This window comes from Botrytis deweyae (genome assembly GCF_014898535.1).
Source record: "Botrytis deweyae strain B1 chromosome Unknown BDEW_004, whole genome shotgun sequence".
Classification (NCBI taxonomy): domain Eukaryota; kingdom Fungi; phylum Ascomycota; class Leotiomycetes; order Helotiales; family Sclerotiniaceae; genus Botrytis; species Botrytis deweyae.
The window spans coordinates 1,368,327-1,380,760 of NW_024066211.1; the positions used below are offsets into that span (position 1 = coordinate 1,368,327).

General features: G+C 42.4%; 3 protein-coding genes across 3 annotated transcripts; 1 reads left to right on the forward strand and 2 right to left on the reverse strand.

Annotated features, from left to right (window-relative positions):
* Positions 1 to 83: 83 nt before the first annotated feature.
* Positions 84 to 2,566, reverse strand: EAE98_002417 (uncharacterized protein; the record flags this gene model as incomplete). The annotated part of the gene is made up of 2 exons (XM_038950037.1): positions 84 to 1,541; positions 1,598 to 2,566. 2 exons carry the CDS (start codon positions 2,564 to 2,566, stop codon positions 84 to 86), a joined length of 2,427 nt encoding a protein of 808 aa, XP_038813776.1.
* A 2,057-nt stretch (positions 2,567 to 4,623) lies between these two features.
* EAE98_002418 (uncharacterized protein) lies at positions 4,624 to 6,111 on the reverse strand (the record flags this gene model as incomplete). The annotated part of the gene is made up of 1 exon (XM_038950038.1): positions 4,624 to 6,111. The coding sequence occupies one exon, from the start codon at positions 6,109 to 6,111 to the stop codon at positions 4,624 to 4,626; it is 1,488 nt and encodes a 495-aa protein (XP_038813777.1).
* Positions 6,112 to 8,627: 2,516 nt separating this feature from the next.
* Positions 8,628 to 9,658, forward strand: EAE98_002419 (uncharacterized protein; the record flags this gene model as incomplete). Its single annotated transcript, XM_038950039.1, has 2 exons — positions 8,628 to 9,047; positions 9,107 to 9,658. 2 exons carry the CDS (start codon positions 8,628 to 8,630, stop codon positions 9,656 to 9,658), a joined length of 972 nt encoding a protein of 323 aa, XP_038813778.1.
* Positions 9,659 to 12,434: the final 2,776 nt, after the last annotated feature.

The following is a 12,434-nucleotide window of genomic DNA, read 5'->3' on the forward strand; positions in this document are numbered from 1 at the left end:
CACCCAAGATCGAAAAATTATCATCCTTAGTCCAGAAAGTTCCTTTATGCGGATCATTATAAAATTAATAAGCCCCGCAATATTCAAGCCGATCTCGTCGATTTCTCCCTCGCAAACTCTCGTCTCGTATCGGAAGAACCGCCTCTGTCGCCACGTCCTCTACTTCCCCCCATTCTTCCATTACCTCTCAAGCGTCCTCTCTCCTTCTCTCCCATATGCGTATTCTTATAGTCCACCTTGGGCTTCTCAGTAGGAATATCCGGCGCCCAATTACTCAAATCTGCACCTTTATGGCCATCGGGAAACGACGCATTGAGCGGTATAGTTCCACCCTGACATCCATATTCTCCTCTCTCGTGCGCAAATCGTAGACCTTCCATCAAAACTCTCCATCGCCATTCCGTGTTGATTTCTGCAAGGGAAAATTGATTCTGGATTGGAGCACAAGGTGTGATGCCATTAACTGCAAATCCTGTTTTCCAATCTTTGGCGCACCCCCAAGAGTGAAAGCGGGTTGTGGTGCACTTGGGGACGGGACAATAGTGGTTTGATACTGCAGGGTAGGGTGCAGGCTCGGATTCCGATTGGATACGGAAAAAAGAGAGGGAATGGAGACAGGTACCTTGAATATGTACGTATGGACATTGTTGGGATTGATTGATCGGGGGTTCTCTGGGCGGGTAGTTCCAGGGCCAGTCGCTCAGAGGAGGTGGTCGAAATGAGCAGCCATTATCACTTGTGAAATCTGGGCAGATTCGCTGGAGCATACAATTTGGCATTGGGCACTGAAAGTCGGGAGAAGTCAAAGAAGAAGGACATATATGGCGGTGTGTTCGCGGAAGGAGCAATCCAACTCTCTTAATGTCATCTGCGGTGGCTGTCGCAGGGATAAAGTTCTTCAACGATAGCTTCTGTGAGTAGGGCTGTTGTTGTTGACAGCTTGCATGAACATTGAAGACCCTTCTCCGAGGACTGGTGTTTGTGCTTGTAGCTTTGAGTGTGGTGTTTGCAGATAATTGTTCAGTCGGTGAGGTAGGAGTAGACTTATGATCTTTCTTTCCTGGAACAGGTATTCGCAAGAGCTGTCTATCTGCCAACAAAACATCATCATTTCCACCAGTTTCATCTTGATCTTCCGCTGGAGTTGGCGAATGGGGAGGATCCTGGATGATATCTTCCTGTTGAATATCTGAATAAATTAGAGAATTCGATGAAAGTTGAGGTGAAGCCATGAAGTAGGGCGACGGTGCGTGCTGAAGGAATATTGGCGTCGGCGGCTTCTGGTTGTATGCGTCAAAATGACTGTAAGGACCAATCGAAGTATTCGCAGGGCGATATGTAGACCAAGTTCTCGATCTGTTGAGCATTGGGTAAAATTTGACCTGTGTAGGTGGGGCACGGCTTTGTTCTACCATAAAACCTGGTTGTTGAATAACTGAATACTTCAATCGAGGTGGGTTTTGTGAAGCAGGTGCTAATGTAAAAGGAGGTACGGGAGACCTAAGATCTGAAGCCACAGATTTTGAAGGAGCAAAAGGTTTCTACAGAACACAATTAGCAATTTTTCTTCTTGGCAGACTTTAGCATCAAAACTTACCGCGTCAGGATTGAACTTGGTAGCCGACTTCAAAGGTTCCATCTCTTTGGCAGTGACAGAACATTTATTTTCAGGAGCCAATTGTGCCCCTCTGTCTGCTGTTTGCCTCATCTCACACGCTAATCTGGCAACCCTTTCCTTCTCTGTTAGAATCTCAATCTGCCTCAAAGTGCTTAGATGACTATCCACAATTTCTTTGATTTCTTGGGGTGGTGCACCCTTTGCTTTGCTCATGACAACAATGCCATGCATCATGTGCTTGATGGCGTGAATAACTCTATGTGGATCATTTACAACAACGTCCCATAAAGGCAAACCTCCTCTAATGTAAGAAGGAGTATCATGGCGTTCTGCCTCGCATAGTTCTTCAACCTCAATATTTTTGGCTTTCATGGGTTCTGGTGAAGCGCTGTAAATATCACTTTCTGACCCTACCGCCACAGCTGGAAATTGAAATGGAGGAAGAACTTCTTTTTGTGGAGGGCTTGATGTTTCTGTTGCGATGAAATTCGGGAAAAGCACGGTGGATTCATTGTCAAATTCTCCGTCTTTCAACATGGTAGTATCGTCTTCTCCATTTTGAGTCGGTGAATCCCAAGGAGTATTGGCATCTTCTCCCTCAACAGCCGTTTCACCAGTCTCTGTAGATAGAATACTCATACATTCTGCTGTGCTGGGCGATAAAAGTAGGTTTTCTTTTTCGCCGACGGAATCACCTTTGGGGGATCTCATTTCTTTGGTGGGCGTAACAGGAAGAGGCGGAAGTGTAGAATGATTTGTTCGTTGAGAGGTTTTTGATACTTGCAAAGCAAATAATGATCCCCAATTGGGTGGGGTGGCGATGGGTTTTTGTGTGGAAAGTTTTGGGTTGGATGAAAGTGCAGGGAATTCTTCAGTATTGTTTAATTGAAGCAAATTTATTGAAGAAAGACTTTCTTCGGCTGGTGCTGGTTCATTGTCCGGATCCATGGTGAATGTGCAAGTCGTTGGATAATGTGGAGGTAGTTCGGACTCAAGTTGACTGCAAATGAAAATGAGTTGATTCTGTTCAGCATCAAACGTATCAGTAATGTGACTGACACAAAGCTTTATTGATTGAAGAGGATAAACGATGAAGATCAAGAATTTGATAAATGAATGTACAAACCTTATAATTAAAGTAAATGCAATGCAAGTGATTGTGCGGTATCTGATGTTAAATGTGAGCTGCACGTGCTCAATTGTCTCAACAAACTCTTGATCTGCTGTATAATTCTCAATCTCGATGGATGAAAGAGTATATCTAAATTCCATTGAATCATTAGTAAAAGAATCCTTTCCTTCCAATGAAAACACTTGTCATGTCAAAGTCCCTGTGAGGGTGTCAAAAGTGAAGACATGAGATAAACATACACTTTCTCGACTTTGTACTTCCTAAAGTCTTGGTCAGTCCTTAAACTCGAGACACAGTGAGAGATTCAAACTTACAACTTTCTTTTTATCTTCTGCTGAGAGCGATGACGATGTAAATAAAGAAAATAGCAGTTATAGTAGACAAGACAATCATGGAAGTTCGAAAGAATAATGATTTACGGTCAAGGTTGCTCCAACTTTCGAATTGCATATTGGGTACTGAAAGAGTTTTGAATACATTGAGCTTTTGTTGAAAAGTAGAACGTTGGGAGGATGGAAAGAAGTTTCCTGGCAACCCAGAGTATACAGTAGCTGTCTCGAGGGTTGAAGGTGGTGATGAGAAGTTGTGATGGGAGAGAAGAAGGTAGATCGAGAAGATTACATGATATATTGAAATAAATACAATTCAATTAGTGGAAGAACTTATCGGTATCTTCCATTGGATATCGAAGCGAGCACCCAGATGGACAACAACAATAACAAAGTTGAGACGATACCACCTAAGTGATTTGTGCGTTATTGCTTGTAATCATACAAGGCTCAAATGTCGGAATCATATTTGTGAATATCTAATACTTATCACTTTTGAGTAATTCATGAAAGCTTGCAATTGATTGAATGCGTTGATTTGATACGAAGCCAGTCATAGCTTGATGCGCATAAATCTTTGAAGCTCGTTGTTGGAGAAACCTCTGAAGTGTTGATATTGTGATTTACTGTCAAGAAGGAAGGCACAAAAACATTGGTCAGCTGACACCAAATATAAATAGCTTTGTTCTTGGGGGTAGAGGGCATGGAGGATGGTCAGTAACCTTCTCAGAGTATGGATGTATAAGTATCCAGTATGTACAACCAACGGAGTATGAGCGAATCCATTGGCATTCCATGACTGACTCCACTGCGGCCTCCTCTCAATGTTTCACCGAAACTCAACATCCACAGCTTTCGCACTAAAATCCATGACTCTTCTTTGTGCTCTCCATTCTCCTCTCTTGATGCTGATATCGGGTCCATTTACCCATCGTAGATTGATTCAAACTACCTATATTACTCACCATCAACTCCAATATCAAGGATACTTTCTCCTTTCATAAGCCCTCTCTCGTCTGGCCTAAAAGTTACGAGGGCTTGCAAAGAGTACTTCACTAAAATAGAATATGGAAGGCTTCCGTCCAATCACCACTTGGGACTGAGAGAAATTATTGGGTGAGCTTCCTGTCATTTGGAAAATGTCGTCCGAGGTGGAGACGAAATTCGCATATTGCTTAAATACATGGACCAGAGGTCATAACTAATAAGATAATCACAACACTTCACAGTCAGCAAGTCGAAATCCTTTCATTCAACAAAGTATCACATAAAATTATCCGCAAGTAGGTCATGTGTGAAAGTAGTAATATGAAATAATATTGATAAGCATACAGCTCTTTCGAGCGATGAAATATTGTAGAAATATGAAACGCCTTTTTCCTTCCCATCACAGCAATAAGAACCTTTGCTGAATATTGTTTCCCAAATTTTTCAATCGTAAATTTCATCCATGTCCCGAAACGGAACAAATTGAAAATACCCCAGAAGTTCGCAAATGCGATAATAGTAATGTTAAGAAAATTCGTTGTCTTCGTAAAAATACTCTATTCAATGGCGCTAGCAGACGAATCGCCAACGACTGGGTTCATGGAATCGCTCCAGTTCATTCTGAAATCGTCACCCAATTGCTTTCTCAAAGCAGTCTGGACGGCTTCCAAAACGTTCTTGAAGACACCAAAGTTGGCTGGGTTCTCCTCGTCGTTCTCACCACCTTGGAAAACACCAGTGCGAACCAAGCAAGTGTTCCAGCCATAGTTGTTACCACCGATGATATCAGATGCTGGGTTATCACCGATCATGTAGATGTTCTCTGGCAACTTCTCCTCTCCGTGAATAGTCTCCATCCATGATGCCATGACCTCGTCGGCATACTTGTAGGTGGCCAGTTCAGGCTTTCCGTAGACAACACGCTCGAGTTCAACTCCGGTGATGGACTTGTAGATGGCCTCGAGGGCAATGCGGAAAGTACCTTGAGACATACGAGGAGTTGGGTGCTCGCTAGGGCACAAGAGATCTCCCTGGGAGAAGTAGATTGGGATACGTTGGGAGACGGGGTCCTTGGCACGAGTACCGAGAACACCATCTTCAGATTGAAGAAGATCCATAATAATTTGAAGATCAGTGGCATAGTCGCGGGAATCAGAGAAGACAAGGATAGCATCAATCTTAACCTTGCTGAAATCTCTTGGAGTGGATGTAGCACGTTGCTCAGCGGTGAAAAACTCTTTGAGTGGGGAGATGGTAGGGATGGAGGCTACGATATCGTTTGGTACCACGATATCCTTGAATCCGTACAACTTAGCGACCTCTCGACATTGGTAGTTCTCACCACCAACAACCAAGACAGTATCGTAATATTCAGCCAAAGCGGACATAGGAGTGTGGGATTGAATGAATTGCTCGGTTGCAACAGGGTTTCCGAGAATCTTGGAGAGCTGAGCACAACGAGTTGGCTCAACCTTTCCGGAGCCGTTGGTCAAGAAAATGTGGGGGATCTTGATACCGAGCTCGTTATCGCCGTTCAAGATCTCCAATGCTCTCTTTCCTTCTGGGATCAAACGATCACCGTGAACGAGAACACCATCAATATCGAAAGCGAATGCCATGTTCTTTGCAGCTTCAGTCTTGATCTTTTGCATGTCTTGAACTTGGGAAGAGAGGATCTCGCGGGTTGGTTGAATGGCTGGCATTCCAGGTCTCGAAGGTCTATCTTGGGTGACAACAGATGAGAGACGAGATTGACGCTTTGAACGGGGAATTGGCAGAGCAGCACCAAAGCTGTTTCTTGAGCCTCTACGTCCATTGGTTTTGTTCTCAAGACTCAATGAATGCATAAGCGATTGAGTCTCTGCGACGGAGGATCTTGAAGCTGGAACCTCAATTGGTCCAGAATCATCGTCATCACCTGGAACCACCAAGCTGTGGTTGAAACCTGGAGCTGTTGAGCTTTTGCGTTCTGTTTGGGATGTGGAGGTTCCATTGGAGGCAGGCTGGGCTTGAGCAGCCAAATCGTTATCATCGAAACCAGGCATGGTGAAATATAAGTTTGGAAGTTAAGGGTATGAGATTTTGGTGTGGAAAGGAAGATTATCTGTATATGGTAACGGTAGTGAGGAAGAATCAGAAGTATAAAGTTGGGGAGACAAATATGGCGCGGGGGCACAGCGTATATATCTGAAATTCAGGTTCTTGAAACCAAGCTAGAGAATGAGTAGGAATAACTTGTTAGGAACTGACCTTGTATTGATGCCGACGCCGAAGGAAGTGAGCTCATAGCACTGCATGATTGGATCCGTATTTGCAATGAAATATCGTCTTCAACTTGCCGAAGAGCATGCACCAAGATCCACATTCATGATCCGTCAAAGTATGTTGAAACATGAATACCTGTACTTCGTATGTATCTTCAAAGCCGCCTTGGCCGGCGCGGAAAAGTTTTGTATCAAAAGCGGATCCGGTTGTCCTTATCCAGGCTGTCCTTGTCATGGGTGGAATCACGTCTGCGAATGAAGTCGGGTAGTTTTCCAATTTTGAAAATTTGTGCTTCAGATAAGGCAATAATGTGGGTTCATCGGATAACCTAGTAGAGGGAAGGCTGCGAAAGTTTGTATTCATGAATTGCGTTTGGGTGGATAAGTTGTCAAGGGAAAGGGATCCAGCATGACGTCTGAGGGACCACATTAAAGAATGTGAGGTGAGAATAGACACACCGTAGTATGCCCGATTAGTTGATTATTTATACATACACGACGGGAAGTTTCTAAAACGGTAAGGGATTGATCCATATTTCTTCTGTGTGCTTCATTATTAACTCTTACCATATCTTACTCATGCGATGTCGATCAATATTGAAGGATACCTCATGAAGTTTTGGCAGGAAAATCAAATTGACTTATGCGTTGGCTCTAATTGCTGTTCCTCATTTCTTTGTTGTCTCGCTTGAATAGATAAGTACGTCGAATTTGACGCAGCTGGAGTATGCTGGTACCATGTTGATGAATGATGTTATTCTTCGGATGATATAACGTTGCACGCATTGTACGTGAGGGTGAGAGTGAGGAAGAGGGTGAGGATGAGGATGGATAGTTGATGAAAAGGCGGAAATAAGGTTTACCAGTGTCTTGGCTTAAGCTCGGATAAACCTTTCTTCGGCTTAGTAAGCGACATCTCATCAGAGCTTCCAAGCAAATCAAGAAAAAATGGAATTGAAAATTTGGTCCAATTTCTCAAGCCTTGCATATCTGGGTTGGATATCTTTTCTTCCCAAGATTCTCAACCGCCACAGCCTTGACTAGTAGCCTTGGAGCCTTGGTTGCCTTTTGAAACCGACAAGTATTTTCCCACATCTCCGCCGTCGCCATCTCTTAGACAGGAACAGGAACACTGCAAGGAAGAAAAAGGAGAAATTACCAGTGGCTTTTCCTTCATATCGGCATCGATCGATCTACGGCCCTTTTATCACATTTGCTACAACTTCCACTCTACATTTACTCGTACATACTATTGCCAAGCAACCCAAATAACAGCAGCAGGTAAGAGTTCTGGCCCCTGCTCAACGTACATGTAATGCTTTTCCGGCTAAAATATACAATTATTCAGCTTTTTGTATTCTGATTTATTTATAAAAATATGAAATAAAATTGAATATAGTATTATAAAAAGATTTAGAATTATTCAAATTATATAAAAAAAATATATTATTTATTTTTAAATATTTTTTTAGTAGTATTTTAAAAGGGTTAAAATTGAAAATTCAAAAAAGTTCGAAAAATTCGCTTATTTTGTATAGGAAAAGCGTTACATATTAAAATTTTTGGAAAAATTTGATTTCAATATTATATAACTATTCAATAAAAATAATGAAAAATATTTCAAATAATTTTTTATATTTCAATTCTGATTATTTATCGATTCTAATTTTTTGAAAAAGAAAATATAAAGATTTGAATAAAATAATCGATATAATAATTTGTATGGAAAAACCTCATTTTCGCAGGGATTTTGTTACATTTGTTATAGGGGTGCGGTGAGCAGGGGCCAGAACTCTTACAACTTACAACCCTCTTATTACGTATACTCCTTCATCATTGATAATGTCAATTCCACTCGGACGCTTTCCTCGATAGCTATTTGTCGGTTTATACTTCCTTCCCATAATTGTGCCCACCACCGCCATATCCACTCTCAGGACCCTGACTCAAGTGGGTTTTACATGACTTAGCACAATTTGGAAAGAAACCTTATGAGGGGCATGAGGGAGCATGAATCCGCATGATACGTCATATTCTGTCATGTTGAGACGAAACATCATATGCAATCAAATCATCGATCCCGAGTAAAAGAAATCATGCAGAGCTTGTGCCATGACTAGAAGCTTCTGTTGATACATATCTACTTACATATTCTAACGGAGCTTACCTAGGAAAACCTACAATTAATGCATCCCACCCTTTTCTGAAAACAAACATAGAAATTTTTTACATTCGAATTATACCCCGCTTGTTTACCCCTCCGATAGAACTCAGAATAATACATACATTTTTACAATATGGCAGCACCAGCAGTTACAGGTCCTTTGATCAAGTTGAACAATGGAGTTCAGATGCCAGCTTTTGGTTTCGGCACATTTGCCAGTGAGGGTAGCGTAGGAGAGACACACAAGGCCGTTGTAGCAGCCTTGAATGCAGGATACAGACATTTGGACTGCGCTTGGTTCTACCAGAACGAGGACGAAGTCGGAACAGCCGTTAAGGAGTTCCTTGCTGCCAACCCAAGTGTGAAGAGATCCGATATTTTCATTGTCACAAAAGTCTGGAATCACCTCCACGAACCAGAAGACGTCGAATGGAGCTTGAAAAACTCCTTAGAGAAGCTTCAAACCCCATACATTGATGCATTCTTGGTACATTGGCCAATTGCTGCAGAGAAGAACGAGGACAGATCAGTAAAGATTGGTGCTGATGGAAAGGTAAGCACCACAATACATTTAATGACAACTGTAAGACCAGAACTCTAACAATCAAATAGTATGTCATCAAGAAAGATTTGACAGAAAACCCAGAGCCAACATGGAGAGCAATGGAGAAGTTATACAAGGAGGGACTCGCAAAGGCTATTGGTGTCTCGAATTGGACCGAAAAAGGAATTGAGCAGCTTTTGGCATTCGCTGAGGTTAAGCCAACAATTAACCAAATCGAGATCCATCCTTTCCTTCCACAACAAAAGCTCATCGACTACTGCCTTTCCAAGGATATTGTACCAGTCGCCTACTCTCCATTGGGAAGCCAAGACCAAGTTCCTGGTACTGGTGAAAAGGTTTCTACCAACAAAGACCTCAATGCCATTGCAGAGAAGAACGGCGCTTCGCTGGCACAGGTATTGATCGCATGGGGATTGAAGAGAGGTTATGCTGTTCTACCCAAGAGCAGCAACCCAGGAAGAATCGCAGGCAATGCGAAATTGATCACTCTCAGTGATGAAGATTTCGCGGCTGTCAACAAGGTCGCAGAGGGCAGAGCGACTAGATTCGTTAACATGAAGGATACCTTTGGTTACAACGTTTGGCCAGAAGAGAAGTAATTTGGGATTTGAGCTGGTCTCACATTAGGCGTCAGGATATAAATATGTAAATTAACGATTGATAGAATGCCATGAAATGCAATGACGACTTTTTTTTTTTCAATGCGTCCAATTTTTGGTAATTTCGAGGCTACCACTGAATATACCTGTGTGATTGTTATGGCATCTTTGTATGCCATATCAATGTACGGGAGATTGGGAGATTACCTAGTAATTTTCTACCCGTAGATGTAATGAATCTCACACAATTAATGGCAAGGTCCTATTGACGGAAATCAATTCTTCTATCAAATTCGTATCATATCAATCTATTCTTCCAAAAAAAATCGTAGAGATGGTGGGGTAAATTTCGATGCACCATCAAGGTTATGTACGTTTAACAAGTCACATTATCAAATCACGTGATGCTACCAAACTTGGCTTTGTGCAACCCTCTTCGGGGTCACTGCTGCTGGTTTATACCTATTTTCAGAACTTTAAATCCCTCGTCTCAATTCTCGAGTATTCGCTTGAATACCATACACCCACTTCGTATTTAGTTCCCTCACCCGGGGTCTACAGAAAGACTATCAGATTGGGCCGGGAACGATTTCCATCGTCTCCTATCATCCACATCATCTTTGACAGCCTTTTTGGAAAGTTTTCCGGAGGTTGATGCCGTTTGAATAGCTTAGGAATAAGATACAGTTGTCTGTGTCGTTGGCTTACATCGAAGGAGCAACCTCTTTCATATCACGCAGTTTAAACTGACATGTACTTGTTCTCTAGCCACAACGTGTGTCTATATCGCGGCTTATTCCTCGCGGGGTTTGGGGATGTTTTGTTATGCATCTCATGTATCATTTCGCGTTGCAGTATTGAGGGCTCGGTTGTTATGCCTTCGCTGCGTACATACTCTTTTTGATTACACACACTACTTTCAGACTTCTACCAAGTGGATAATCTTACGGTTTCTGCCATCATAGAGTTTGGAGACAATGTTATTTTGAAGTGCCACATCATCATTTCCGTACTCTGATTGGACTCGTATGGCTGGGATCACTGTGCCTACGCCACGATGATGCTAGTAACCTGTTCATCTCAAAGATTGACAGAGGATTTGATGATTGAAGAACTTCTAGCGAGACAGTGCGGCACAAAAATGACTTGCAGTTGTATTAGCTTGGCGCTGGCAGGATACGCTTGCTTTATATATATTCCTTCGCCTAATGTTTATCTCCGACCATGAATTCTAGCCCTGCCAGGAGCTCTTACTGTTATGCCCCAGAATCGTTGAAGGATTGAAGCTCATCACGTTTTCTTAATGAGGAAATAGCTTTGAAATTATGCCGTGTGTTTGTGGGTGTGGTAGGTGTGGATAGACTTGTTACTACCGATTTGCAAGTTAGATGATAAGGTATCATATCCGTCTTCGCGACAATCGTCGTGGCAGTTTATTCCTCCATGTGTCTGAAATTTCGGGATTTCTTCCGAAAACCCTATCTTTGGCTTGATCACTTCCTTCAGTCATTCCTGAGGCCTTTGGTATCGTCAAAGTGCGAGCACATCTTAACGGGATAGACCGTGGAGCCCAAAATTTAGACCTTAGCCTTCTTGATCGCCTCCAAGCAACCCGTTATCTCCCTAAGGGGATGATGGAGCAAGATTCCAGTTCAACGTTGGTAATCCCAATGGTCTCAGTGATAACGCCTATCAACTGCTCAGAACAATAGACGTCGGGTATGCATGGAAATATCAATAAGGCAACCGCTGTATGCAGTTCGAGGCAAGCATAAATTTCGAGTTCTCAGCAGGAAAGCAATAACCTTAAACAGTGTCTATTCTGCTTCACCAACTCAAACGTCGACATGTACTTAGTTTTCCAAGTTTTTGGAATCTGCTAATCTCAATGATTCTTCAACTTCAAATATTTACTGTGGCGACAGAGACTACTCTTACTGTTAGAATTTCATCTCAAGCGATTCCTTTCGCTATCGCTATCCCCGACTACACAGACTCAGCTCACAATCATTCAAACTAGACTTCTGCCTCTATCTCAGCCATCGCCCTTCCTAAAATGAGTCTACCATTAGCGAACAATCTTGAAAGCATGTAAAGCCCCTTGTCCCAATTTTCAATTCTGCCATATCCAGCAGATATCGCAATGCAGCTTCAACTTCATCGTTATCACTCCATTCTCTATCTTTATAGCCTCTTCCTATCCTCCCACCTCTACCTCCTCTCCACCATGTTTAGCATCCAGACCAACAATACCCCCACGACAAAAATCCAATGCGTAGCCCTGCATCTTAATTCCCCCAATACTGGTAATACGGCGGGCATGCTCCGCGCTATTGTGGGACTCGTTTGGTTTCTCAGCATGGCTTTTTTGCTTTGTATCAAGAAAAGAACTTCATTGAAACATCAAGTTGGGAAGAATGAGGAAAAAGAAAGTAGTGTCGAGGGTGATGAACAAGGGCGAAAGAGAGAGGAGGGACAGGGAGGAGAAGAAAATTATAGATATGGGTGGATGAGGTATGAAATGGTGAGAGCAGGAGGGGGGAAGGAGGACAAAGATGAAGAATGGATTTTATTTCGAATTTCAAAACTTCTAATGCGTGTTTTTGATACCTCATAGTATACTCATGAGCATTACATATATACTACCAAACCACAAGTATCTACCCAAGCATATGTGAAACATCTGTGTCTGGGTACCTTTCCAAAGTTCAATCCCACCATCTACACATACTAGGTTTCTCACATCCCATCCCCCTCCATCACATTACAAGAAGAA